The 14,256-nt window shown below is 39.6% G+C and overlaps 2 protein-coding genes across 2 annotated transcripts; both read left to right on the forward strand.

Moving 5' to 3' along the window:
- Window positions 1-115: 115 nt before the first annotated feature.
- On the forward strand, window positions 116-6,033 carry toe1 (target of EGR1, exonuclease). The gene is made up of 8 exons (XM_079243625.1): window positions 116-464; window positions 581-621; window positions 915-1,011; window positions 1,142-1,300; window positions 1,481-1,594; window positions 1,870-2,022; window positions 2,203-2,361; window positions 4,610-6,033. Exons 1-8 carry the CDS (start codon window positions 351-353, stop codon window positions 5,363-5,365), a joined length of 1,593 nt encoding a protein of 530 aa, XP_079099751.1. The 5' UTR covers window positions 116-350; the 3' UTR covers window positions 5,366-6,033.
- Window positions 6,034-6,891: 858 nt separating this feature from the next.
- Window positions 6,892-8,807, forward strand: tmem53 (transmembrane protein 53). The gene is made up of 3 exons (XM_079244387.1): window positions 6,892-7,103; window positions 7,267-7,370; window positions 7,524-8,807. The coding sequence occupies exons 1-3, from the start codon at window positions 7,049-7,051 to the stop codon at window positions 8,220-8,222; spliced, it is 858 nt and encodes a 285-aa protein (XP_079100513.1). The 5' UTR covers window positions 6,892-7,048; the 3' UTR covers window positions 8,223-8,807.
- The last annotated feature ends 5,449 nt before the right edge of the window (window positions 8,808-14,256 follow it).

The following is a 14,256-nucleotide window of genomic DNA, read 5'->3' on the forward strand; positions in this document are numbered from 1 at the left end:
TGCAAGTGCATGCAATATTTTTGTAATTATTTAACAGAATGTATGAATTGAAAACAAACAACGTTTGCACTCATGCAATATTATCACCACTAATAACCATTCTGTCACAGGTCCCAACAAGCACGTTGAAATGTTTATGGTTTGAACGTTATCTCTGGGCTACATTGATTTACTTAATACCTTTTGATTGACTTTTAAAAGACGACATAATAGTTAGTCTTCCTACAAGGCCATTGCGTTAAACGATAAAAGACAAAATCCTTTCGGAACGCGATTAGCTTTAGCACAGCTTCAGTTGTAGCCGCGGGTAACGTTACAAAAAACATTGCACGCGCTTGATTGAGGCGAAAATGGCAAGTTCACTGATAGTTCCTGTTATTGATGTTCACACCGACAACTTTAAGGAGCTTTGGCCTGCTTTAGTCGTTGCGGTTAAAACGTCGTCCTTCATTGCACTGGACACGGTAAGTTCGAAGTCATTAGCCTGCGCGCGCATTAATTGTGCGCTATATTGGGTTTTTGCACATTTTTGGTTTTGTCCCAGCTGGCGCAGTCAAGTTATGATCTTGTGTTGTTGCAGGAGCTGAGTGGTTTAGGAAACAGGAAGTCTTTGTTGGCCGAGTGAGTACAAACATTTGCTGTCGTTTGCCTTCTGAAGCATCAGCAGCTACAAAAAGCTATTCAATTCAATTCAGTTTAATTCAAGCTTTATTAAGGACACAAAATCCAGGTCCATATAAATAGAAAAAAAAAATAAAATCAAATATTAGATACAACAAAAGAAGTGCAATGCAAGAAGAATTACAAATATAGGCAGGAGTGCCAGTTTATCCAGATATTACGTGTTATTTGGTTTGATGGGCTTTTGGGTTAGTTTTTTATTTTTTCTCACAACACACATTGTTGTGTTTCAGATCCATAGAGGACAGATATAAAGCTATATGCCATGCAGCTCGCTCTCGCTCCATCCTTTCTCTGGGGATTGCCTGTTACAAGAAACTGGACGACAAGGTACAACATGATAACAGCAATGGTTTTATATAATGTTTGGTCCCATGTGTATATCCAACAAGAAATTGTGCACTGTATTTTATGAGTGAAGTACATCCTTTGTATCCACCTGTTTTGATTTCCTCCCTAGGCTACGGACACATATCTGGTCCAGGTGTATAATCTCACCCTGCTGTGTTCAGAAGAGTACATCATAGAGCCCCAGTCAGTCCAGTTCCTGGTGCAGCATGGATTTGACTTTAACAGGCAATACAGCCATGGAATCCCTTACTGCAAAGGCAACAACAAGGTGACGATGCCTGGATGCTGATATGTTGTTCAGTGTGTTCTTAGACTTGCCCTGTACCCATTTCTTCCTGTCTCTGTCCTTTTGATCTGAGCTTTACTACAACTTTACTCCAGCTCGTTTTTCAGTAGATTGCTTTAAAGATGTTTAAATTCTTGATGTTGTTTTGTTCTTCTCTGCAAGGGAGGATCAGATGATCGTGGAGTACACATTCGAGCGTTGTTTACCGAACTGCTACGTGCCAGGAAACCGCTGGTGTTACACAACGGCCTCATTGACATGGCCTTCCTTTATCAGGTAAAAAGAGTTGTACTTCTTTAAGTTTATGGTTAAACTCCTTTCCTCCTTTCCCAATTTTTTTTCTACATTATTAAAACAACCTCAGAGTCTCTATCTTGTACTAATTTCATCAAGTAGTTACTACTTGTCTACTGAGGGGAAATTTCCAACTTACAAAATGATGCCATTTTAAGAAGCCTCCATTCTTTTTATGGTTGAACGTTCACACAGCATCCTGGTTTCATGTTTTTTTTTTCTCTTTGAAACTAAAATATTTTATCTTTTCGTGCCAGAGTTTTTATGCTCAACTCCCAGAGCGTCTGGCCACCTTCACAGCTGACCTGTCTGAGATATTTCCTGCTGGTATTTATGACACCAAATACGTGACTGAATTTGAGCTACGGCTGGCTGCATCTTATCTGGAGTACGCCTATAAGAAATGGCAAGTACTGGCTTAACTTGAGACACTCACTAATCTGAAATTTGCTATTGAGAGACAAATTGTATCTGGGGAGGTATCACGAGGGGGAATTTTTAAAAAATATTTACCTTTTGAAAAGTTGATGTAAATGGAAGCTATGTGTTGTGAAATATTTTCTCTCTCTCTCTCTCACCCCTTCAGTCAGCTGGATAACAGTCGTCATTTGACCTCTGGTGCAACAGGACCTCATGTTCACGTAGAATTCTGTCAATATGCTGGTCACATGTCTACCTACGTGGACTACAGAGAATGTCCAGCTGTAACTACCTTTGATGGACAGACCGACATTTGCCAGCGCTTTTCAGTAAGTTTTTGGAGTTTTTTTTTCTTATCTCCTAAAAGGAGTTTAACTCTCAAAGATATCTAAATGAAATAACTAAACAGAAGAGTAGTCAAGTCTCTTGATTTATCACATATCACCCTGTATCATCAATACAGAATGGCCAGCAATAGGACTTTTCTATGTACAATAGCTGTATTTTCACTCATTTTAGGCACAAATATTATGGAAATATTAGGCCTTTGCTGAATTGTGTTAAATAAAAACAGGAATTTTCTGTAAAAGTGAGGCACTGATTATTCAGTTGAATTCTTCAGCTCTGCCTCTTGCTGAAGAGTTCTTGCATTAGGTTCTGAGCCTCCACATTGGAGACCTGCAACGGGGGAGGACCTGTCACAAAACTTGCAGAATTAGGCAAACAACACACAGAATTTCAAGCAGTCAGACCAAAACATGTGGGGTTCTGCATCCTACTCATGTCCTGAATGACTCAGACAACAGCGTGTGAGAGTGAGAGAACCAGATGATGAGTGATAAGGAGGAGGGCAAGATTAAGTCTGTTGAAACTAGAATAAGAGATGGATCTTACAAAGTGCCTTCTCCAAATTTGCTCACTTTATACTTGGTGTGTCTTCAGTCAGTGCAGCGTCTGAAAGAGCATTTAGTGTCTGTGGCAGCATCCTGAAGGAAAGCTGCAGTAATTTGGCACCGAGATGATCAACAATGTTCTTTATTTACACGGCAGTCTGAACAAAAGAATGTTGCTTGGTTGATGCTTTAAGGAGTTTGCAAACTGGGCAAATATGTCATGCTCACTGGACTGTTTTTTGGTAACATTAAGTCAAAGGGATTCGGTTTGGTTCAACAAGGGCTGCAATCCTGCGTGTTTTCCATGTATCCCTGCTCCAACACAGCTGACTCAACAAGTCATTGTGCAGAACCTGATAGGCTGTTAGATCCATTTAATTTGATTCAGGTGTGTTGAAGCAGGAATACATGAAAAATCTGCTGGATTGTGGCCCTCATAAGGTCGAATTGAATGCCCCTGTGCGAAGTTATAATTGGTTCGCAAATATGTTCTGTAAAATGAATTTTTCATTTTGATCAACCTAGCAGCAGTTATCAGCAGTTTTTATTTTACCCACAAAGGGGGAAAGGATGCTTGTCTTCAACACAACTGACTATTTAGGTAATTTTATTTAGCAAAAAATGCAGCGAATACATTCAGTAAAAATATAATTAAACTTAATCATAAATTCATTATCGAATATTTCTTCTGATAAAAAACCGTTTTGGATAGTCTCTAGTCTCTACTTATGTAGGCTCATCATAACTGAGTAGGTTTTTTATTCACTTTTATAAAACATCAGTATAAGCAATCCAATAACTAACAAATGCAGTTGCAAAATGCTTTATAAATCATTCCGAACAGCGCATTAATTTTGATTCCTACGTGCGCAGCAGCTCGCTGTAGTAGCGAAAGTCACATGATCAGGGTGGCCTGTGCGTGGGTTTCAATTGAAGCTGTGTCCTGGAGGGACATGGAGGGATTATGCAGGAACGCTTCAGGAGTGGGTCGGAACGGGATTGAAAGTCCTGTGCAGTTCTCTCTCCCACATTATCACAAATTGTATAATTAATCATTAAATAATGAGTATTTTATTGCAAATATTTAAAAATATTCTGGTCAATAAGTACTATATAAATTTGATTTAGTTTTTTTTTTTTTTATTAATGAAATGATTGCATGTTTTAAAATTTACACGATCAGTCAGAAATGCACAGGGCTTGTCGTCCTATTTGATCCCCGAGTTACGTCTAAATTTGAAGATATGTTTTGGGATTTCTGGGATTGTTTTATTTTATTCTTCCATCTTTTGTGGAATCTACCAGATTCATTTGCGCCACAACAGAAGACCGCCCCAGATTATGATGCTACCACTGCCATGCTTTACTGTTGGCACAGTTTTACAGAGGATCATCATTCACTCCTTCCCACAATTCTCTGTTGATTGGACAAGACAGCACAAAGCACAGTCTTTCTCTCATTTGACCCTTTTTTAGTTCATGATTATGTAAAAGGCGCGCTGTTTATGTGGCAGCTACCTCTGTCTGCCTGGTCCTGTTGGAACCAGACTGTCTGGTCCTGTACTGGAATAATTTTCATTGGGCCAGGATGCTAGTTCAGTCACAAAAAATTATTCTGATTCTGACCTGAAACATTTTTCTATTTCCATGTTTATTTATATATTTATTTCCATTTTTCTAACAGGCTTTCGGCTGGTGTCCAAATGGCACCAAGTGTCCATTGTCCCATGACACAGACCTCATCATCCTCCAGGATGAGAAAAGCAAGGAAGACAAGAGGAGAAAGAGGAAAAGACAGAGAGAAAAAAAGAGAGGAGGAGGAGGAGGAGGAGGAGGAGGAGGAGGAGGAGAGGCAGCAGAGAGCTCGTCTATCTTTGACGGTGCCCCTGAAAACAAAATACCAAAAATGGACTTGGATCCAGAAGAGAGACCAGCTGACCAACAAGATGCAACTGCTGAGTCATGCTCAGACAATGTGCTGCAGTTAGAAAGCGACGGGCATGCCAAACAGGATGAAGAGCAAAGCATGAAAACTGACGGCGAGGGAAACGGAGCCTGTGAAGACAAAGCAGTTCCCAAAAAATCTGATACAACAGGCTCTGCTGACGAAAGCAGAACAGAAGTAGTTCACAGTGCAAGGTTTAGTGATTCCGCTGCTGTGGCTGAAGCTCAGAAGAAGAAGGCCGATACAGGAATACATCGAGCAGGGTTTGATGCTTATATGACAGGATACATCTTCGCCTACTCGTGCGCCTTCACCAAGACAGAGGAAGTTGGAGAAAAGATGGAAGAGAAGGAGCATGCGTGGCTTCCTACCTGTATTAATAAAATCTATCTAAGCGGCAAGGCAGCTCCTCTTAACGTGGTTAAAAGCACCTTCTCGAAATCCTCCAAGGCGCACGTGCAGAAGATGGAGATGTTGTGGGGTGGAAAGAAGTAGTGTGCGCTCTCATACACCACAATCGACTATTTTAGCAAAATGCTAGGTTTTTCTTTTATTAAATACTATTTGGACTTCTTTTTGTTTGTTTTTTTAGATATTTTTTAGGTTGGACAGTCTTTAAATGTGTGATCTGTCTGCATGATTGGGCTAATTCATCAGTTTATATCCAAATACCTGCAAAACAAATGATCTTCACACCAGTCTAAGTTTTAGCTTGTGGTCATTTGATGCTAACTAGTGAACCAAGATTATAATTATTAAGGTCACAACATCATTCTAGAGTTAGGATTTCAGCCAGAAGGTCAGTGCTCATACAGTGCATTTTAATGCTTACTCTGTGTTAAGAAAGAGTACTGGGTGAAAGTAAGAGCTGGCTGCTAACATAAGTTTATATTTTTTTTAAGAGAATTGTTTGGCAGCTATTCTTATTTGAGATTTAAAGTGTCTTGAAATGGCCAACATTTCATAGACCCTCCATTGTAAATTAAACAGCCCTGACTCACTGTCAGGCTTCATTTTGTTGACAGTTTAGGAATATTTGGTCATATTTGTTTTTCAGATTTATTTCACATCGTACTGGCTGTTTTTAATTTTCTTTAACAGTATAATAAGAATTATTGACCTACTCATGCCTATTTGAGCTGTAAAAATGAGCAAGAAGTGACTTGAGGTGATATCTTTAGAAAATTCCAGATATTGTATTATTTTCTATTTCTGGTGGAAAATAAAGCTCCTGAAGTCTAGAATCCAAATTCATCATGTCAGTTTGTCTGAAATTATCACATGAATCAACCAGAGCCTGGTATTGGCAGTATAATTTAAAAAAAGGAAATGACACAATGCTGATGTACAAGTTGCAAATACAGTGAAATCACTCTGTGGCTTTGATTTAGCCCAAACAAAAGCCTTTTTTGGCTAAATCAAAGCCATTCACTGGGGTACTTAGCTGTAATATGTGTCCCATAAACTGCATAAAGACAAAACACAAAATCATAAAAAAGAGACCTGGCAAAATACTGGAATATGACAAAGCTAATGTAACTGGCTTCATTAGACCAGTGTAATTAACATTAGATGTAACCATGGGAATTTATGCTTGTACAAATCATTTACTGTGAAAATAAATAAATAAATAAACAGACAGTCTCAGCACAATGTTGGCATTCTCTCAGACAAAAAACTGAGAAACAAGGTTTTTATAGTGTATCTAAAAAGGAACTCATTTTCCTCGATGCAATTGTCTTTTTTTAATGACGTTTAGTAATTTTTTTTAATAAAAAAAAATTCCCAGAGTTGCCTAAACACAGTTCACTCTCGCTTATAATGCATCCATCTGTTACGTTTGGATATAAATAAACCATTTCCGAGCTTTTATAAGGATCAGCCATGAAAAAAGCGACGGCACAATGTGAAGCGAAGGCGACAATCAAACACAAGGGGGCGCTAAAGAAGCGCTCACTTCGTTCTGCTTGACGATACAAAGAAGAAGAGACGCTCCGGTCGGTGGAAGGATCGTCTAGTTTCACGGTCTTGTTTGTTGTGTCTCTTTTCTTACAATTATCTTCCATTTAGTCCAGCGCTCAGTAGCTTGTTTTTTTTTTTTTTTTTAAAATATATGTATATATGATTGTTTTTATCGGACAGATGAGAGATCGGCAGTCAGTATTATAACACTTAAAAATGGCAGCTGATGAAATTGACTACAATATTGTGTTTCCAGATGCGGGAACGTCGGGTGAGCACCATTTCATTATGCAAGATGCTTCACTTTGCGCAACCTTTGTGATAATTTCATGCAATTCTCTTCTAGAAAATGTTGTAATTGTTAGTTTAGCTGGTTTAGCTTAGCCGTAAGTGCCGTGCTAACCGCGTTGTGGTTTCGTTTGGCTTGTTTTCAGAGAGACACTGGCAGGGGACAAAGGAGCCAGTTGTGATCCTGCTGGGCTGGGCTGGCTGCAAAGACAAACATCTCTCCAAATACAGCTCCATCTACAACGAGCAGGTCTAAACTGTGCATTCAATTTCATATGATGCCCTGCTTTGTGCATTGTCCTCTTTTTTTTTTTTTTTTTTTTTTTTTTTTGCACCCCAGATGCCAGTCACACCTGTCAATATCCAGTCTTTTTTAATAAGTGTTTATTTTCTACACTTTCAGGGATGTGTCACCATCCGCTACACAGCTCCATTAAAGACAGTCTTCATCTCAGAGTCGTTTGGCTACAAGGAGCTGAGCAGCACAGCTCTGAAGCTGCTGGAGATCCTCTTTGACTATGAAGTGGAGAACAGTCCTATTTTCTTTCACATATTCAGCAATGGTGGCTTCATGCTATACCGTTACATCGTGGAACTGCTGCACAGCGACAAACAGTTCAGTTCACTGTGCGTAATCGGAGCTGTTGTGGACAGTGCCCCTGGTAGCGGTAACATCCGTGGGGCCCTGCGTGCGCTGACAGCCACTTTAGGGCCAAAGATTAGCCCTCTGTTAAAGTACATCCTCCTGGCGCTGTTTGCAGTGAGTGTTTTCCTTTTGCGAATCGTCCTGTACCCCTTGACCAAGTTCATTCACAAGAACCATTATGACGCCGTTCAGGACAAGCCCCCTGCCTGGCCTCATTTCCACTTGTACTCCAGAGATGACCAGGTGATCAGGCACAGGGACATTGAGCATTTCATGGAGACTGTGAGGAAGAAAGGCGTCCCCGTGGACAGTTTCGATTTCGTCTCCAGCCCCCACGTCAGTCATTTCCGGGACTTTCCTGAGCAGTACACTCTCAAGTGCCGCAATTTCCTAGCTGCTTGCATGAAGGACTTAGTACAGACTGGAATAAAGCGGAGACATGTTCAAAGTCAGTGAAGTCTAAAAGGAATCCCCAACATTATGCTAAGCAGTCTTCTCCAGCGTTTGAAGAGAAGGGAAGAAAATTGGACAATTTAGCCTTGGGGGTTGATGAAATTTCTGCTCTGAACTACTGCAAGATTTAGCTGAAGCTGAAAGTCTTTGTGCACTTAAAGGGAAGGTTCCATTTGTGTAGTGTAGCTGTACTGCACTCAGTATGTCATTAAAACTTTGCATATAAAACAACTGCTGGGCAGGGCATGAACTCTGCCTCCTCAGAAATATGTGCAACTGTTATATACCGCATTAACTCAGACAGATTAAATACATGACAACACTGGAGAAGTAGGATTTAGATCCTATAGGCTGATTTAAATCGTGCTGTAAAATGTGATGCATTGTAGATTAGTAGTAATTCTAACAGATGCAGCTGTATATTCTGTATTGTCCATTTATAAAATGTAATTTATGATTTGTTCTTGAAATAATAATACGTGGGCGCTTATAAGGAAGGCAACTGTCACATTAAAGAGATTCGTATGTTTTCTTCACTAATAAAGGTCTCAAAATTGCTGCCTTACGAGAAAAAAATCCTTTTTAAGTTTTTGTTCTGTCCGAAGCTTGTAGTGCATAAAGCTCTAATAAAAAAAAAAAAAAAAGGACGAAGTCCAAGGACGAAGTTGATTGACGATGAATGTATGTGTCAAGCACAACTAATGTATTCTCTGACTAATGTGCCTTCAATAAACCTGAATGCTCGTAGTAAAGGCGGTCCGGCTTTGTTTCTCCATGAGATGTTCAGGTTTTGCCGAAAAGCTTTCAGATATAGAAGAGTTGCACCGTTTCTTTTTAATCAACATTAAATTAAAAATACATTAATTATACCTACAACCTACCCACAATGTTTTTATTATAACATTGTAGGTAGGTTTTTTGTTTTAAGATAAATTTAGAAATCATTTGATGGCTGGTGACCTGTTTAATTATGTGTCTTGTGTACCTGAAGAAGCCTCTGACTGATACGCATTATCTCTTTCCTGCGTTCTGTAGCAGATGTGAGGAATTGTCCATTATGTACAGCAGCATTCCTCTCTGGACAACCGCTTTGGCTTGAGTCGTACCCAGTAAAGAACCAGCCTTCTTGATCAGATTGCTCTGGCTCTGATTCTGCTGACTCAGCAGGTGGTTGCAAAACTGATTGCACTTTGCACAACAGACTTATGAAAGATGCAACATGTTGGTGCAGACATTGAATGATTTCAGCTTCCTTAAGGATGACGGTCTGCTCGTACCCTCTTGTAGATGCATTTCCAGTCTAGTCTGTTGTCTGGCTGTAATACTTCTCATTTGTACTCCTCCATTACCTCTGTCTCTTGTCCAGGACGTGAACAGCACTTTATATAACCCTGTTGCTCTTAATTATTTTTTGTTTAAGATGAGGTGATCTTTTCTGCGTCATCTCACACACTGACCAGTTTCATGTGCTCAACTGAACCTAATATTTTTTTTATAAAGGAAAGCAGCTATACAGTTCTGCTCATATGTATTCATATCATTTCATTAAAGAAAAGGCTGAATTTACAACAGTCACTTAAATAACTGGAGACTTAAAAAAGGAACAATAACTAAAAATTTGCAAAAATATAATTTAGTAATGTAAGACACTGTTTTTTCATTAAACTGAGTTGAAGAAAGAAAAAAAACAAAAAACAAATTGGCTCTGGACAAATTAGAGCATTTTTCTGTTGAACAGTGGGACAAAATACCTGTCAACAGGTGCAGAAGTCTGACTGAGAAGAACAGAAAACACCTGACTGTAGCGGAAACATTAAAGGATTGTTCAACAAAATATTACTTAATGGGTGATGTAATATGGAATAAATGATCTTATTTGTTTGCTTTTTAAAAAAAACAAAACATTTCTATTGAACCAGAATTATAAAATAATGTAATGTTTTTAATAAAATGTTTATTTATTATTACTTTAGTCAATCTCAGCTTATTTTAAGGCAGCTGTTTTTTTCCTTCTTTAATAAAAAGGTATGAATAAATATGAGCACAACTGTAATTGCAGGACGTTGTCAGCCATTGAACCGAGTAATGAAATATTAGTGTGCTTCTTTTTGGTCACCAAAAAACCTTTAAAATATTTGTCTCAGCAACATATTGTAGATGCATACAATTGCTTGTGAAGTCAAACCACAAGTCTTGTTTTTTTTTTTTCTAAATAACCTTTTTCCAGGTAAGTTTATGGAAACTTTTTATAGGTCATTTATTTATTTTTTTCAGTTCCAGCTGATTCCATCACCGCTTGCTTGGTGAGAGGACCTGACTATCATATATTTCATCACTAGAGGGCTAACTGAAGGCAAGACATTTGATAAAATCTGGCCACTTCACCTGCTCTTTTGTCACGGGGACTGTTTGAAGAGCGTGTAGTTCTGAAACAGCCCCGCAGGAATTGTTATTGAATGTCTGCAGCATGTCAGATTTGACATTTGGAGCATCAGTGAGCCGTTGGCATTTGTCTCTGCACCAGGCCTGGCCCAGGCACTTCATGTTTCACAAACGGCTGCTCGGAGGTAAAGGAGAAAGAGGAAAGTTTACATATCGACACAGACAGATGAACATCGCTTACTGGAGTGCACATGAGAGGGGTTGCTCTGATCCAGCTCATGGTCCTTCAGTGATGCACAAAGTCCTCAGTGGTGGTTGTGTTTGCACTGAGTCATGGCTGCTAAACAAATGGTATTGTACTTAACGTCGCCTTCAGATAAACCATCGTCATGAGGGAATATTGACATGGAAACATCATGTTATCCAATGCAAGACGAAAATTGTCACGTTTTGTAACGAACAAATAAAATTTGGCAAAAGTACAGTACTTTTTCTAATTAAGCGTGTTTTACTATAAATAAAATATGTGTCATATCATTGGGTGTATACTAACATTTTTGTTGACTTTTCAGTAAAAAAAAAACAATAAAAATAAGTCTGTATCGACAGTTCAGAAAGAAACTAAAGAAGCATGACTGCAAAAATGCAGGATGAAAACAAAAGCAAGTTTAACAAACAGCAGTGTCCGACTATTTTAATGTGGTTCCAAGTACAAACATGGAGCAAAATTGCATGCTACTGCCATCGATTTCTTTATTTTGATTCAGTCAGCCACACCTGCACTCATAAGATGGAGTCTTGTTGCAGAATTTCTGTCATAAAGTCAGTGAGGAGTAACTTCACCATAAGGATAGACAACTAACTCTGGGACACATTTGTTCATTCACGTTAACATATGCATAAATGTTCTTTAAGGAAGCTTTATTTTCTGTAAAGCCCTTAATTTTTCCCTTTAAATAGATGTGTAATTGAATTGTGCTTTATATTTATAGAAGTATTGATACAATACAATAAACATATTATACTGTCCAACATTTAAATTCAAATTGAAATTAATTTGTTTCGTATCTCACAAAAAAAATTGTTTTAAGCTTATTGACACAAAAAAACTCATTGTTGAGTCAGTACATTGTGCAAAGTGTGTATATCATGTTTGTACAAGTAGTTTTAGAGCTTCTGGAGCAGTGTCCAGGCCTGAACCGGCCTTTCTTCATTAGTTTGCTACGTTTCTTTGATGCTGTTGCTGCCATAGATAACACCAAAACAAACTAAACCCTCCACCAAAGACTTACAGAACATTGCAACATCCTCCTGCAAACACCGAAAGCTCGAGTGAAGTCAGCTCTGTTTTCAGTGTTGTATTTCCCGGCCAATCATTTGTCTGGCCGAACTCCCAAGTATCCACCTCCACCTCATCTCTCAGCATGGAAATAACCAGGCTTGTCTCTCCTCCTCTCAAAAGTCCCAAGAATAGTCTCTCTCACATTCACACTGTTTCCTCACCACAAATAAGTCCTGTGCTCGGCCTCTTTTCCGCCACTGACACAACCCACGACTCCATACTGTGGGCTGAGTATAGCAGCGATGACGCATCTATACTAAAAGTCCCACCTACATCATCAGGTCTATACTACATACTACAAAACATACAGCGAAAAGAAACAGTATGTTAATTTACCTTACGATACTGTTTGATTGCATGCAACACAGTAATTAAGTGTTCATATGTTCCATATGAAGACTTTAACCATCATCTTTAAGGAAAAGTTCTTATTTTAGTAGCAAGAATCAAGAATAAGTTAAACAAAATATATATTCAAAATCCAACCATACATTGTCTATACCTCTTATTACCATGCAGGGTCGCAGAGGCCTGGATCCTGTCCCAGTTGCTATTAGGCAAGATGTAGGAAGCATCCTGGTAAGTGTGTCAGCCTATTGCCAAATACTTGCACAGTAATATTACAGGAACACCCGTATTCCTAAAGAGGGCAGCATTGACTCACAGTTCTCTCAATGATACCGAGGCCTCAACTGTGTGTGGGTCCAAATACAGCCATGTTGAGCTGTGGCTGTTTTATTTGGGGCTATTGAGGTATAAAAGCTGTTAAATTCTGCCATCAGAAACCATTTCACTTCATGTACTGCCCCCCCCCCCCCCCCCCCCCCCCCCCCAAAAAAAAGACACATCTGTAGATTAAGACTGATGTTAACTTCCTCAAAGCGAATGTCCTGCAATTCTCCTGTTGTTGCAGATGATGGTTGGGAGGTAAAAGCCTGCGCCATTTCAGGCTAGCAGAGGCGGGTTTTAGTGAAAGTTGTAGAAACGAGATGGAAAGACAAAAATAGTTGAGACTGACTGGAGGAGATGAAAACGTCATAACGCTCCCCCCTCACTTACCAGAAACGCACTGGAAGAAGAAATTACCCCATGGAAGTTAATGAAGTCTCACAAGTTGATGAGGGGAAAATTGCGGCGAAGAGGGGTCACTGCTTTCTCTTTAGCCTTTCCCTCTTGTGTGGAAAATGGCTGCGGTCAAGATCCATACTTTTAGAGGACGGCAAGCACTCCAACACAGAGATGGAGTGAGAAAGATGGGGGGTGTGCGCGCCAAGATTAATGGTATTAAGTGGTAGCACTTGGCAATGCGGTAACATATCGTCTGTGTTCTCTATTCTGGGCTGATAGTTTCATAGACCTTGGCGTTGCACGGTGACTTTTAGCTGTGATTTACAGGATTCAAATAATCTTCATGGCTTTTCATCATCACAAGGCCTGCGAGCATCCTCAGCATGGAGTCACATCAGTGCCAAACTTATCAGAAAATACAATCCACAACTTAAAACAGGTTAATGTCTCCCTTCTGCACCTTGGATCGCTGGTTATCATGCAAAGCCCCCCCCCCCAAAAAAAAACTGAACTTTGTCTCAGAGATCCATTTATTCTGAGCAACAATTTGCCTTCAGTTTAATGTCACTGCAAATTGAGGAGGAATGTTTGTGCGAATGCACATGGTGACATTTTCAGATGCTACCCCTGTGAACCCCTTTTCTAGATCATTGGAAGGAAATGTGCACTTTATCTGACAGCAACATCCACACAGGTAGATGAATGGACAAAGAGACGATCTAATGGATAATCTCTGTGCCTGCCTCTCTGGTGATTTGGACTGATTTCATATAATATTTGACATTTTGATTTTACATCTGACATACTGTGATTTTCTTTTTGTGGCCGGTAATGAAAGTAATGTGTTCCTTTATTTAGGGGGAATTTCCCTTTAAATGCAGTGATTTCAAGCATTTGTTGTACAGGAGGCTTATGGCTCTCCTATACTTTTCATGTTAGGTTTTGTTCTAATTCTATTGTTATCAGGCTCTTCTTCCTCTCAATGCTGCATATTCCCAGGTGTATCACGCTGCTTTTTACATGTGGCACACACAGTGCTGGAGCCTTGCTTTTTCTCTCCCGCTCCACGGGACCAGCCTTGTGATCAAGTTGAGCAGGGAGCCAACGAGAAGTCACTCAAGTCGCACTCTCCTCCCTCTAATGAGCAAAGTGTCCTGCGGAAGCCACATCTGTGACAGCATGGGAGCTTTCCAACACACACTCACAAAAGTCAATGCATCACTAGTGCACACGTACGCCTTCAAT

This window comes from Telmatherina bonti (genome assembly GCF_933228915.1).
Source record: "Telmatherina bonti genome assembly, chromosome: 7".
In the NCBI taxonomy this organism is placed as follows: domain Eukaryota; kingdom Metazoa; phylum Chordata; class Actinopteri; order Atheriniformes; family Telmatherinidae; genus Telmatherina; species Telmatherina bonti.